Source organism: Carya illinoinensis, chromosome 15, assembly GCF_018687715.1.
Source record: "Carya illinoinensis cultivar Pawnee chromosome 15, C.illinoinensisPawnee_v1, whole genome shotgun sequence".
Classification (NCBI taxonomy): domain Eukaryota; kingdom Viridiplantae; phylum Streptophyta; class Magnoliopsida; order Fagales; family Juglandaceae; genus Carya; species Carya illinoinensis.
Window position 1 is genome coordinate 24058069 of NC_056766.1, and position 12594 is coordinate 24070662.

A 12594-nucleotide genomic window follows, 5' to 3' on the forward strand; every position below is an offset into this window, starting at 1 on the left:
TGCCAGCAGATCAATCACCTTACTAGGCATGGCAAAAGGTATGGTAAGAAGGGCTTCATGTCTCTTAAATTGGACATGAATAAAGCCTATGATAGGTTGGAATGACACTACTTGGAAGTAGTGATGCAGCAAATAGGCTTTGCAAAGAAGTGGATAGAGCTGATAATGTTTTGTAAGCCTGTCACTTTTTCTATTCTGATCAATGGTGAACCAATAGGTCTCATACTCCCTTCTCGAGGGATAAGACAGGGTGACCCTCTTTTTCCCTACTTGTTCTTGTTGGGAACTGAAGGCCTTATCACTCTTTTGAACCAAGCTGGTCTGAGCAAACAAATCAGTGTGATAAAAGTCTGCAGAGGAGCTCCAATTCAAGAGAATCTGGAAGTAAAAAGGATATTGGCACTTGGCAGTATATGAGAGTGCTTTAGGCCAAAAAATATATAGAGAAAAAACTTCAATGGTTTTTAGCAAGAATGTGTCAGCAGGAAAGCAACAGGAGTTGCTATTGTTTTGGGGCATTCAAGAATTCCAAAATTATGATAAATATTTAGGCCTCCCACCTATGGTTGAGAAAGATAAGAATCGAGCTTTTTCAGATATCAAGCACAAAATATGGCAAAAGTTGCAGAATTGGAAGGAGAAGCTCTTATCTCAAGGTGGAAAAGAAATTTTAATCAAGGCTGTTGCGAAAGTATCTCCATTTATGCTATGAGTTGCTTTAAATTGCCTAACTTTCTTTGCATTGAACTTGGAAAAATGATAGCAAGATTCTAGTGGGGCTAGAAAAAGGAAGAAAAGAGAATCCATTGGGTGAGCTGGAAGAGGATGTGTGCTCCTAAAGGTGAATGTGGGCTGGGTTTTAAAGACTTAAGAACTTTTAATAATGCTTTACTAGCTAAACAAGGGTGGAGATTAACGTAGAATGAGGGCAGTTTATTTCAGAAGATTTTTAAAGCTAGATATTTCCCTCAAACTAGTTTCCATCCCTGGGTGGAGGGAATCTGGTCAGCCAAGGATAAATTGTTTCAAGGTTGCAGACAGGGAGTTGAAAATGAGAGAGATATAAGTATATAGAATGATAACTGAATCCCTGGGTTTAGAGACCTTAGACAGATGGAGGTGGCATGACTAGAGAGGATGAGGCTAAGGTCGAGAGTCTATTTGATCAAAACAGTGGATGGTGGGATGTGCAAAAAGTGAGGAGGATTCTGCCACTTGTAGTTGCTGATGAAGTTTTGAAGATTTTAATTAGCTTAGTGAACCATGAGGATAATTTGATCTGGGAAATAGAGAGAATGGGTGTTTCAATGTGAGAAGTGCTTATAAATTGTTCAGAAGCTTGAGGGCAACAAGAAAAGGGGGAGAGTTCCACAAACAACAAGCAGAAATAGCTTTGGAAAGGAATTTGGAGATTGAAGATACCCCATAAAGTAAAATTGTTTGCTTGGAGGGCATGTAAAGAGGGACTTCCTACAAAATCAAACCTGAAACGAAGAAGAGTAGTTGAAGAAGAGACATGTCAGATTTGTTCTTCAGGTATAGAAAATACTTTACATGTGGCAGAAGCAATCTCCTCAACTCAGAACACAAGATTAACTTTAGAGTTCCTGGATGTGGTATTTCAAGTGCAAGACAACTGCAGCAAGGATGAACTCGAGATAATTTCATTATTGCTTGGGCCTACTGGTATAGAAGGAATCAATGGCTTTTGAAGGCAACCAGAGGATTATAGATGAAGTGATCAATTATGCTCTCTCAATGCATAAGTCTTTCAAAGTAGTGAAGACCTTCAATCAGTGCTGTTTAAAAAAGATGACTCAACGGTAGCTACCTCCTCAGGGTACAGTTAAACTCAATGTGGATAGGGCAACTTTTCATGAAGAAAACAGTGCAGGGGTGTGATTAATCCTAAGAGATTGTGAGGGGAAAGTGTTGATGTCAGTAAGCAACAAAGAACAGGTTGTAATGGAATCGATGGAGAATGAACTCATGGCAATCCTGAGAGGTTTGCAATTCTGCATTCCTCTAGGACTTGAGGCCTTATGTATTGATGTATTGAAAGTGATTCTCTTCTTCTTGTCCAAGAGATTACAAACCCTGCAAGTTTTAACTCTATTCCAGACATTCAGCAGCTTATGGAGAGAATACAAACTTGTTCAATTGCTCACATCAATAGAGAAGCCAATGAAGCTGCACACAAACAAGCAAGATTTACTAGAAATATTGATACTATAAATGTATGGTGGGACTCAATACCCTGCTGTATTCTACAAGTCCTGTGGACTGATTTGCATTTGTAATGTTAATGACAGTAACGAAATATGTGTTTACTATAAAAAAAAAAATTAAAATAAAATGAATATAGAACAAAATTTCCCCGACTGTTTGGCAAACGAACTATGAATTTGCAACAGTTGGCAAAGACGAGGCGGGGATGACAATGCCACCTTGTTGTTGCAATGGCTAGTGAGAGAGTAATGGGTGAAGAAAGCTCAAAACTTGGGAAAGCTCAGTTGGAAAAATAGATGAGTTCAAATCTTACCTCATGTACACTCCACTACAAAATTTGGATCTTCTCTGTGAGGGATAAAACCCAGTTGAAGGTAAAGATGAAATTAATAAGCCGGTTTGTTTTAAATTTGGATTCCAATTCTGAGTAACTTACCCTAAAAATTATAGAACATGAGGTGCCAATTTCTCATTGGATGTTGTCAAGGCCACCTTTACACCATATCCGGTTCAAAGGTGTTTCCTTTCAAGAAACATAATGAGATTGTGACGGTACAATTGGAGACTGCTCATATTGAAGGGTCTAGGCTCCGAGCATCACCATACCCATTTTCCCAAGGATGAAGCCAAATCAGATATTTTTCTATTTTGCACGTTTGCAAACCCCGTGAATTGGAGCAGTGAAAAAAAAAAAAAAAAGAACAATAACTACCAAGAAAATTCAAAATGATTCCAAAAAATGCATCTAAAGAAGTGCAATAGCAAAGATGTAGAGATGCCTTCTGCTAACATAAATAAGGTTTCCCAAAATTCATGGCTATACAAAAGCAGAACCTGTAAAGCATGGTAGTTGGTCTTACATAAAAAGTTCATCAACTATGAGATAGGTCTTCTCTCGCACTCAGCTCTCTCACAAAAAATATATGGAAGAGATAGAGAGAGAATCATAATAATGTATCTCTAATACTGAAGAGATATTCCCAGTAATAATTTAGCATGTAATCAGTAGGTCTCACCCGGTCCCACTTGCCAGTACAAAATATTGCATACGCATCAGCTGCATATCTGGCCAAAAGACAGTAATTCAGTTTCCATTGAGATATATCCACCACCTTTTTCTTTTATTTTTTCTTTGGGGCAAGGGAGAAGAAGTAGGAGAGAGAAGAAAGAATTCTTAACCAATATAAAAGAAGGGGAAAGATTAGTCAATTTACTTGCCAACACCATACAGATCCGTCACGTATTTCCAGGTATCTCCCATGTAGTCCTGAGAGAAGCGCTGTATCATCTCTGTCCTCTTTTTTTGTAGACCTAGAGGTTGTATAATCTTTTCTATCTCCTTTGCAGGGACTTCAGTAGCTGTCTTTGCATCAGGACAAAGTGTAAAGAGATCTGATAGAATCTTTCCAGCCTGTAGTGAGAAATATATGCATCCAAGCAATTCAGTGAGAACCATGATAGCTACTAACAACTAGGAATATATGCCAGAGATTGAAGTCCATAAGGATCCATACACATGAAGATGTAAAGATGCATCTTAATAACCACCATTGATCTATAGCTTTGGACAGGTGTGTAAATTCAGGGCCTCGAAACTTCAAGATGCTTAACCAATACACATTAGTTCCGTATGATTAGATCAAATCGAATTCAAATGTGTATTGGTTTCGTATGATTAGATCAAATCAAATTCAAACGGTCTAGGTTAATTTCCCAAATTACAACTGAGAACTAGACTAAGGATCCATGGAACCAAACCCAGCATCAAAGCAAAACATGTGACTGATCATCCTTTGAGGGAGTTTGTTTTCAGCAAGTAATGAGCTTTTGTTTGATGATTTTGTGAAGGTTTTAATTGAAACCATGGGTGGCACACCTAACCTCATGGCTCGGTTTGTTTGAGCTCAGCCTTGGCGTTGACACATCCATCAGTGCCGACATCTTCTTTGACACCACTTGGGCATATTCGGCATCTAGTTTCCCTTTTTCAGTTGAGTTTTTTGCACGTCTTATTCTTTGGCCACTTATTTTTCTTTTCTTCATATTTGGTTAACAAAAACATATGGAATGACTAAAACCCTTAAGTTTCAATTTTAGTTTTGGTTTTCTATTTTCATATTTAAGGTGTTTTAATCATTATACACTTTTTTTCCATCCAAGATAAAGAACTAAATTTTAAGGACAAGGCAACCCAGAATAAAAACATAGATTTAAGGGATCAATTGTAATGAGTTATAATTTGGTGGTATGTTTAAGAATGGGGTGAGATCATGAAAAAGTGTGCTTTACCCATCCTTGTCTTCTTCTACTGCCCACTTCCTTCTTTCCTTTCCTTCTTCCTTCCTTTTCAGTTTATTTTTATGCATTTTTTCCATTTTCAGGGAGCATAGATTTTGATAATTTCTGTTTGTAAAGTTAAGGAAATAGGCACAGGAGCTGATTGAAAACTGGGAGAAGCACAGTGAGTTAATGAACAAAATTGGAAACTGAGGGAACATATTGATAACCAGCAAAAGCATAGGAGATTGCTTGATAATTTGGCAACAAAATTAATGTATTGTAAAATGCACAACAAAGTTTATGCCTAGAAGTCTAGGATTGTGCAGTCGAATTACCAAGCCACTTTTAAAAATAAATAAATAATGAATTGGCCTGATGAGGATGTTGGGAATATAAGGGAAGAGATTGTGATACCCTATTCTGATAAGTGATAATGATAGGTGGTGTATGAGATCTCACATTACTTGTAAAGAATAAGTTCTTGCCCTTTATAATGTTCCAATAGAGTTCCAATTGTACTATTAATTAGTCCTTTTGGAAATAGACCATGTGGCTTGGCCTTCCATTGAGTTGTTACAAATGGTATCCGAGCTTATCCTAACCAGAAATGTGAGACTTGAATTGTGCCACCTTTGATGGATGGACCCGACAAGGATGTTGGGAATTTAAGGGGAGGAGATTGCAATACCCCACATGATAAGGATAAATGTAGGTGGTGTATGGGATTTCACGTTGTTTGGAAAGGAGAAATTTTTGCTCTTTATAATGTTCCAATAGGCTTCCAATCATGCCATTAACTAGTCCTTTTGGAGTATAGGCCATGTGACTTGGGCCTTCCATTAGGGTGTTACATAACCATTGTAATAAAGGCAATAGAGCAGTGGAAGAAATAAGCATATTAGTTCCTTAAAATGGCTATTGTAAAGACCCAAAAATAACCCAGCATATGTAGGCTAATAGTCCAAAAGTAGTTAATGCAACAACTGAAATCTCTTGTAATCATTACAAATATTGTAATAGTGAGAAATTCTCCAGCAAAGTAAATATGGGATCTCATTGACTACTCTCATACCAAATACACGACATTCTCATCAGGCCAATCCCTCATAGGTGGCACAACGTAAGTCACACACTTCTCACTCCCAAGTACAGTAGGATCTTATTCATTGTCCACTTATACTAAATCGGGGTGTTATACTCATCAATACATAAAAAGTTGCACACGCATCCAAACTTCCCATTCCAAGATTGGTACCAGCCTTGGATTTATTATGCTAGAAAAGAGCCAAGCAAAGCTAAAACTTAGGCATTTTGAATATCTAATAAATTTTAATGCCATAAATGCAAAACTTCTATCTAGTCAAACTATTGCTTCAGAGAGTAAAATAGATTCATAGCGATGAGGTTACAAAAACTGATAATGAGTGAACAATTGATTAATAACAAGGATAAAGCAACACGAATATACCTGCGAACCAGTTGTCCGATTTAGGAGCATGCATATCACCAATACCTTCCAAGGGTCATCAGCATGATCCTCTTGGAGAAGACCATATCTGGAGCGTGGAGGCTTCCACATGTTATCTGGACTTTTTCTTCGGTAAGCATCAAATCTTTTCTGTAAAGTAGATAGAACTGTTTTACCTCTCACACTTTGTTTACGCGCCTTTTTACCTCCCAACAAAATGCCATCTGCATTTTCTTCTTCTTCCGGCATCTTTTGAAAGTAGCGGGAAGTGACCTTAACTGCAGTAGCAGAAGTTTTTGCACATGGTCTTCTTGTTTTGATTTGTGTATCATTACTGCCATTTCTCAGCACTTGTTGTCCTGTTGAACTCTGTAAGTACGGGGAGAGCTTTTGAACTTCAGTGTGAGCAATTATTTGCTGTTTTTCCTTTCTTCTCCTTTGCTTGCAACTATCAACCTTTTCAATTCCTGGCCCATTTTGCTGCATTTCTTCTTCTTTCAAGTTTGTGTAAATTCTTGGTGCTACAACAGCTTCACCATCAACATGCTCAGCTGAGTTCCTACCACCATCAATATCTATAATGGAGGGGGGATTAGTCATATTAGATGAAGACGTGGGCTCCTCACTATATTTCTTTTCCTCCTCACCTTTGTGCTGGCCATTCTTTACTTTCTTGGATATGCCATTACTCTTGTAAATATATTGTGAAAGGACATCCTCAAGCGTCAAAATCTGCTTTCCATCAGATGGATGAATCCCGCTCTTTATTTGGCTACTCGATTCTTTTTTCTGCCTACTGCAAACCAAATCACTACCTTCCTCTTTTTCGGGCATCTTTTGGAAGAAACGGGAGACATTCGCTGAAAATTCAGAAGTTTTTGAATGAGGTCCTGTTGATTTCATTTGTGTACCATTACCATCATTTCTCAACATTTGTTGTCCAGTTGACTTCTGGAAACATGGGGAGGCCTTTCGAGCTTCAGTGTGAGCAATTGTTTGCTGTTTTCCGATTACTCTCCTTCGTTTGCCATGAACAATATCCCCAATTCCTAGCCCATTTTGGTGACTTGATTCTTTTTTCTGCCTATCGCAAACCAAATCACTACCTTCCTCTTTTTGGGGCATCTTTAGGAAGAAGCGGGAGACCTTCGCACAAGCAGCAGAAGTTTTTGAACGAGGTCCTGTTGATTTCATTTTTGTAGTATTTCCATCATTTGTCAACACTTGTTGTCCTGATGACCTCTGGAAATATGGGGAGGCATTTTGAACTTCAAGGTGAGCAATTGTTTGCTGTTTTCCTTTAACTCCCCTTCGCTTGTAACAAACAGCCTCACCAATTCCTGGCCCAGTTCGCTGCACTTCTTCTTTCAAGTTTGTGTAAATTGTTGGCACTACAACAGCATCACTGTCAACCTGCCCAGCTAATTTCCTGCCACGTTCGATAGCTAGAATGGAGGAATCTTTGGTCATCTTACATTGGGAAGTGGGTTCCTTGGAAGATTTCTTCTCCTCCTCATCATTGTGATGGCCTTTCTTTAAGCTGTTAGTACCTCCATTACCCTTGTAAATATATCGCGAAAGGACATCCTCAAATTTCTGCAAACTCAGTGGAATCTCCTCTGACTTGATAAGCTTGCTGCTAGTTTTATCATCCCTTTCCCCCCTATTGTTCTTATTCTTCGTCTTCTTTCTCACGTGCTTCAGCCGGTTACCATCTCTAAAATACTCTGTTACAACTGAATCTCCAGTACTCGATGTAAATATGTTGCCGTCACTTGATAAATCAATATCCTTGCATAGTGGGTTAATCGGAGATTGTAGGTCAATGCCGACCCATCTATTGGCGCATCCATTTCTGCTATTCTTGCTATTACTTTCTTCTTCAGTCTCATTTCGCACATTTTCGTTAGTTGGAGGATCATATGACAGTTCCTCTTGGAAGAGATGATACCTCGACTCCTCTACTTCTTCTACATCCTTCTTACTAGAACTAGTTTTACTCTTCGTTTTCCTCTTCCTCTTCTTCTTCATATTGTTCTCTTCCATATGATTATCTTTGGTATAATTGTAGCAATCACTAGATAGATTAACATGAGGGTTATCGAAATAATCACCATGTGAGGAAGCTTCGATTTGAGGATGTTGCTGGTAATGGGCATGGGAAGAAATACCATAATCATGGGTGAGATTGAGATTGGGGTTGTGTGTATGTGATTGAAGGGGCATGGCAGTCGAAGCCGAGCCAGAGAGTATGAAAGAACTTACTGCATTTGGGGTTTCTTTCGTCGTAGTTGGATGAAGAAATGCCTGCTTTTCCCTCTTCAAACTCTTCCTCTTCCGTTTCTTCATGCCCAGACTCATGCTCGCTCCGTCTCCGCCTGGCGAGCTCTCCCTCCAAAACGACGCCTCTTCTTCTGTTTCCGCCATAATTTGCCTTGTTTCGACTTGTTTAATCTGACTCTTTCTATTTTATATGCTCCGTCTATCGTCCCTTTTGCTTTTGCACCCTGAACCATTTTCGAAAAGAGACTAGTTTGGGTGCTTGAGTATTTTCAGCATATTATTTTATTATTTATTTTTTATTATTTTATACTATTATTTATTATTACTGATAGTGTGTTTCGTACGCTCTGGAGCTGGGTTTTCAGTAATCCAGATCTTCGGTTTATTAGACTTGTGATAACAAAGAGAGAGTAGGAATGGGAGGTCTTGAGATGGCCCGGGAACCTCTTATGCCTAAGTTAGCAATAATCTTTCAGTGTTTTTGGAAAGTAGATGATTTAGTGAGTAAGGATGCTTAGTAGGGTTAGAGAGAGAAGCCAATCCTTTAACCTGATGACCTTATATACCGAGCCCCCAAGGTCAGAAGGCCATGCCCTGTGACCTGGGGGGAAGGAAAATCCTCCTGGAGCTTCCTCCGCCACGCCGTCTTTAATGCGGCATAGGCCTTTGAGACCAATCATTAATGCAACATGATTGTCTGGTGAACCTATTTAATGTGGCGTGATCTCCCCGTAATATTTTGGAGTCATGTCATTTTTCCTTGGCTTACTTCCTTCCCTATCCTTTAGTTTGGCTTCTCGCACTCTGTGTAATGTCTAATCCTAACTCGGATAGGCATGCCCAACCTCAGTGGGTCGTGGGTCCCATTCGGGTTGCTGAGAGACCCAACGGGCTTGGGCTAGGTTTCTCAGGCCCTCTAGGAAATCATCTTTATGCCCAGTTTGGGCCAGCTCCCATGGGCTTGGGGCCTTGGGAAAAATTCCCCCAATAGTTACCTTGTCAATTCTTACTGGGCTAGACCGATGGGAATTTCTTTTGCTTATGCTCAATATTGCCACCTGTCACTCCTTCATTGCCGCTAAGTGAAAATACTGGTGGGTTGGTGGCTCCACGTGTCCGATCTTGGTTCTTTCATTGCTATTCTCGGGGACTTAATCCTGATATCCGATGGTGGTCGTTCTGTCTTTTCCATAATGATGATTGTCAGATGTCCTCTTCTCTTTGTGGCTGCGTGCGTGCGGCGCTTTAAATCCTTTCTCCCTTTGTATTCATAGTGTGTCGAGAACTGATAGTTTCTGTCATACTCTCATTCCTTTCACTCTGTCCTTATTCCTTCCCGCTCTTCTCTCTCCGCCAAATTCTTACTTACCAAATGGCCATCGAAAATCTACTGAACCTACGAGTTCTGAGCGTTGTCTTGAGGCTGGCTTGTCAGAGCCAGGCTACACAGGTCGCTTTTGGCATTCTGAGGCTTCTTCTGACTTCCTTCAATCGCTGGCTCTGACTTATCGTATCTCAAATATGGTGTGGTTCTTGAAGTCCTGGTGCCCAGTGAGAGGGCCATGAGTGCTAATGGCTCGACGATGCATGTCACCCTCTTCCCTGACATGCTTTCTTGCAGGTTGAGAATACCTTTTCCTCATCCTATTCGTGACGTCCTGTACTGCCTTGGGTTGGCTTCAGCTTAGCTTAGCTTAGCTTCACCCGAATGCTTGGCGGATCTTGATATGCTATTGCATTTTGTGGCGACGGGCTTTGTTGAAGTCTGACCCTAAACACGCCGATCTCACCTATCATGAGTTTCTCTTGACTCACAATGTGAAGAGGGGCGCTTCGGATATCTGTAGTTTCAAGGGAATGCACGCCCTGATTGTACCGGAGCTGAGATATCGCAAGGTGCCTGACTGAACTGGCAAGTTCTTCTTCGTGTCTAGCTGTGGATGGGAGTTTCCGGTAGGTCAGGTCGGCCTTGTTGAGTTCATGATCAAGGCTTCCTGGGGAGTTGTGTCGAGCGACAGGGCTGTGCGCCCAATAGCCACACCTGACGAGTTGCGCTACATTGCAATCCAGGATTGGGTAACCAACACCCTCTCTTCGTTCACTCAGAGGTTTTCCTTGGGGAGGATAATCTTGTTGCTTTCCTCCCCCCAATAGGCCATGTTGTCCCTTCCGCCCACAGTATAATCATTCGCTTGTCGCCCGATCCTTCAAGGAAACGAGCCTTGGACCTTCCTTTTGAAAGTAAGGGGAAGAGAGCCCGCTCGGAGCCTAGTGGGGATGACCTGTCGTTCCAGAAGGCCCTGGCCCCTAGGACCGTTAGCGCCGGGTGTCTTGGCTTTGGGGCGTCTCCATGACCCTTTGCTCCTTCTTCATCTTCTGTGATGCTGATCCGGCATCATAGGGAAGGAGAGTCTGCGAATCTGGGTACGTCCAACACGCCCCTTTCTCCTATGGCCCTAGTTGTGGAGCCTGGCCCAAGGGGTACAGGTGTTCTTGCAGGATTGCGAGATGCTTCTTGAAGGGCGAATTTGGTCAACATGCACTTATGGGGAGCTCTTTTGGACATGGCACCTCGTTAAACCTGGTTGGTAGAACACCCCCAGAGCTGAATATGAAGATGTCTCATTCTTCGGCATCTACCGCTTGATCCTTGGCCAAGGCTTTTGAGTCCAAGGAGGTCTCGAGCCATCTTGTGGTGGACTTGGAGTCTGCCGAAGAGGGGACTTTTGTCCGACGATCACCTCACAATGGAGTCACTGTAGGTAGACGTTTCATCTATTGCTGCTACAGACAGGTCACCGATGGATACAAACGTCGGCGCTGTTGAAGATAACCAGTTGGTGGTTGAGCACATTGTCCCTACCCTGCCGAGTCCTAGAAAGGTCGCAGTGGTTGAACCTCCCACTCCTACCCAGCCAAGCCTAGGGAAGGCCATGGTGGCAGTGGGGATTCCAAGGAGGGAAGCCGTTGTACCCTTGGGGGTGAGGAAGGGTTGCCATCTCTCACGTTTGCCCCCCTACTGGCAACTGAAGGTGCTCCTGCTTCTTCCAGCCATAAACCATGTGAGGTGGTCTCGGGCGACTCTGCAGGAGGTGGGGTAAACCTGCACTTTTTGGAACCCACAGATGAAGCTGTTCCGGCCTCTCCCCAGCTTGAGGGTAGAACTTGGAGGGAGGAGGCTCTAGAGCAGGAGTCCAAGTTGTTGTGGAAGCTTTTATCTGAGGTTTTCTTTTGCTTTATGCTCTCTTTCTACTTTCTTCATTTTTCTTCTTTGTTAGTCTTCTCTTCTAACTTAGGAATCTACAGGGGGTCGAAAGGTTGGCCGAAGATATAGTGAGGGGCTGAGAGGTAGTTGAGAGGGAGAACTAGGGCCTTCGGTCCAAGGTGATGATGACGATCCACTACGCCAGTAGAGAGAGGGAGGAGAGAAGCTGTTTGGAGGCAAAGCTGGTTATTGCTAGAGAGTGGGCCATGAAAGCCCAAGAGTCACTGAGCAAGCTTCAGGAGTCGCAGCACTTACTCCAGGCAGAGAACGAAGGGTTGAGGGGCCTTAGAGATTTTGATGCCCAGAGGGTCAAAATGTTGGAGGAGAAGTGCTTGACCTTGTCGGCCATCGTGAAAGATCGAGGAGTATTGCTGTTCATGTCCAGAATATGTGAAGAAGAGGTGCTGGCCGAGTTGGGAGCAGCTTAGAAGAGGATAGCTGCCCAGGACATGGTCATCTTGTGATGACTCGCTTTCGTGTGTATTTTCACTGACATGGTTGTTTTTATTTTAATTAATATATTAGTTTATTTATTTTAATTTATTGCGTTTTAAAATTAGTTTTTAATTTATTTGATGATGTGTTTTATTTCTTTTAGTCGTTTATGGTTTTTAATCTCGTTGCGGCTGTTTAGTGTTGTTTTCCCGGAATGAGGACTAGACCTCATCTTCTTTCCCTACACCTCCTTTCCCTTTTTCCTTTTTCTTTTTCCTTTTTCTCTTTTCTTTTTTTTTTCTTTTTTCTTTCTTTCTTTTTCTTTTTTTTTTCTTTTCTTCTTCCTTTTCTTTCCTTCTCCCTGCGTCCGTCAACCCTCTCTCTCTCCTCACCCACGCCGTGCGACAGCCCAACCCCCCGACCCACCGCCGTCCGGCCACCGTGCGGCTCACCGCCTCCACCGTTCGACTCCCCTCCCTCCGGCGCACCTCACCACCAAATCCCACCCCCATTCGGCCAGCCGTTTGGCCGGAAATCACCCTTGAAGCACCCACAGATTTTGCTCCGATTCGCCGCCGTCGCTCCACCTCCGGCCACCATTTCTTCACCACTTCATCACCAGTCCCTTGCCGTC

General features: G+C 42.1%; 1 protein-coding gene across 3 annotated transcripts; it reads right to left on the reverse strand.

Annotated features, from left to right (window-relative positions):
• Positions 1-2983: 2983 nt before the first annotated feature.
• LOC122296440 lies at positions 2984-8506 on the reverse strand. 3 transcript variants are annotated; one of them, XM_043106157.1, is made up of 4 exons: positions 8243-8506; positions 5978-8122; positions 3444-3640; positions 2984-3294 (listed from the first exon to the last, which is right to left on the reverse strand). In XM_043106157.1, the coding sequence occupies exons 1-4, from the start codon at positions 8402-8404 to the stop codon at positions 3174-3176; spliced, it is 2625 nt and encodes an 874-aa protein (XP_042962091.1). In that variant the 5' UTR covers positions 8405-8506; the 3' UTR covers positions 2984-3173. The 3 variants fall into 3 exon arrangements, with proteins under 3 accessions (XP_042962091.1, XP_042962090.1, XP_042962089.1); XM_043106156.1 differs by having other exon boundaries at positions 3448-3640; positions 5978-8506; XM_043106155.1 differs by having other exon boundaries at positions 5978-8505.
• Between the last annotated feature and the right edge of the window lie 4088 nt (positions 8507-12594).

What these genes read in the sequence shown, in the direction of transcription:
- LOC122296440 (XM_043106155.1), bottom strand. Translation starts at nt 8,404, where the DNA reads ATGGCGGAAACAGAAGAAGAGGCGTCGTTTTGGAGGGAGAGCTCGCCA. An exon ending in ATCGGACAACTGGTTCGCAG is followed by an intron (nt 3,641 to 5,977) that starts GTATATTCGTGT and finishes TTCTCACTACAG; the next exon opens with GCTGGAAAGATTCTATCAGA. An exon ending in GATCTGTATGGTGTTGGCAA is followed by an intron (nt 3,295 to 3,443) that starts GTAAATTGACTA and finishes TCTTTTGGCCAG; the next exon opens with ATATGCAGCTGATGCGTATG.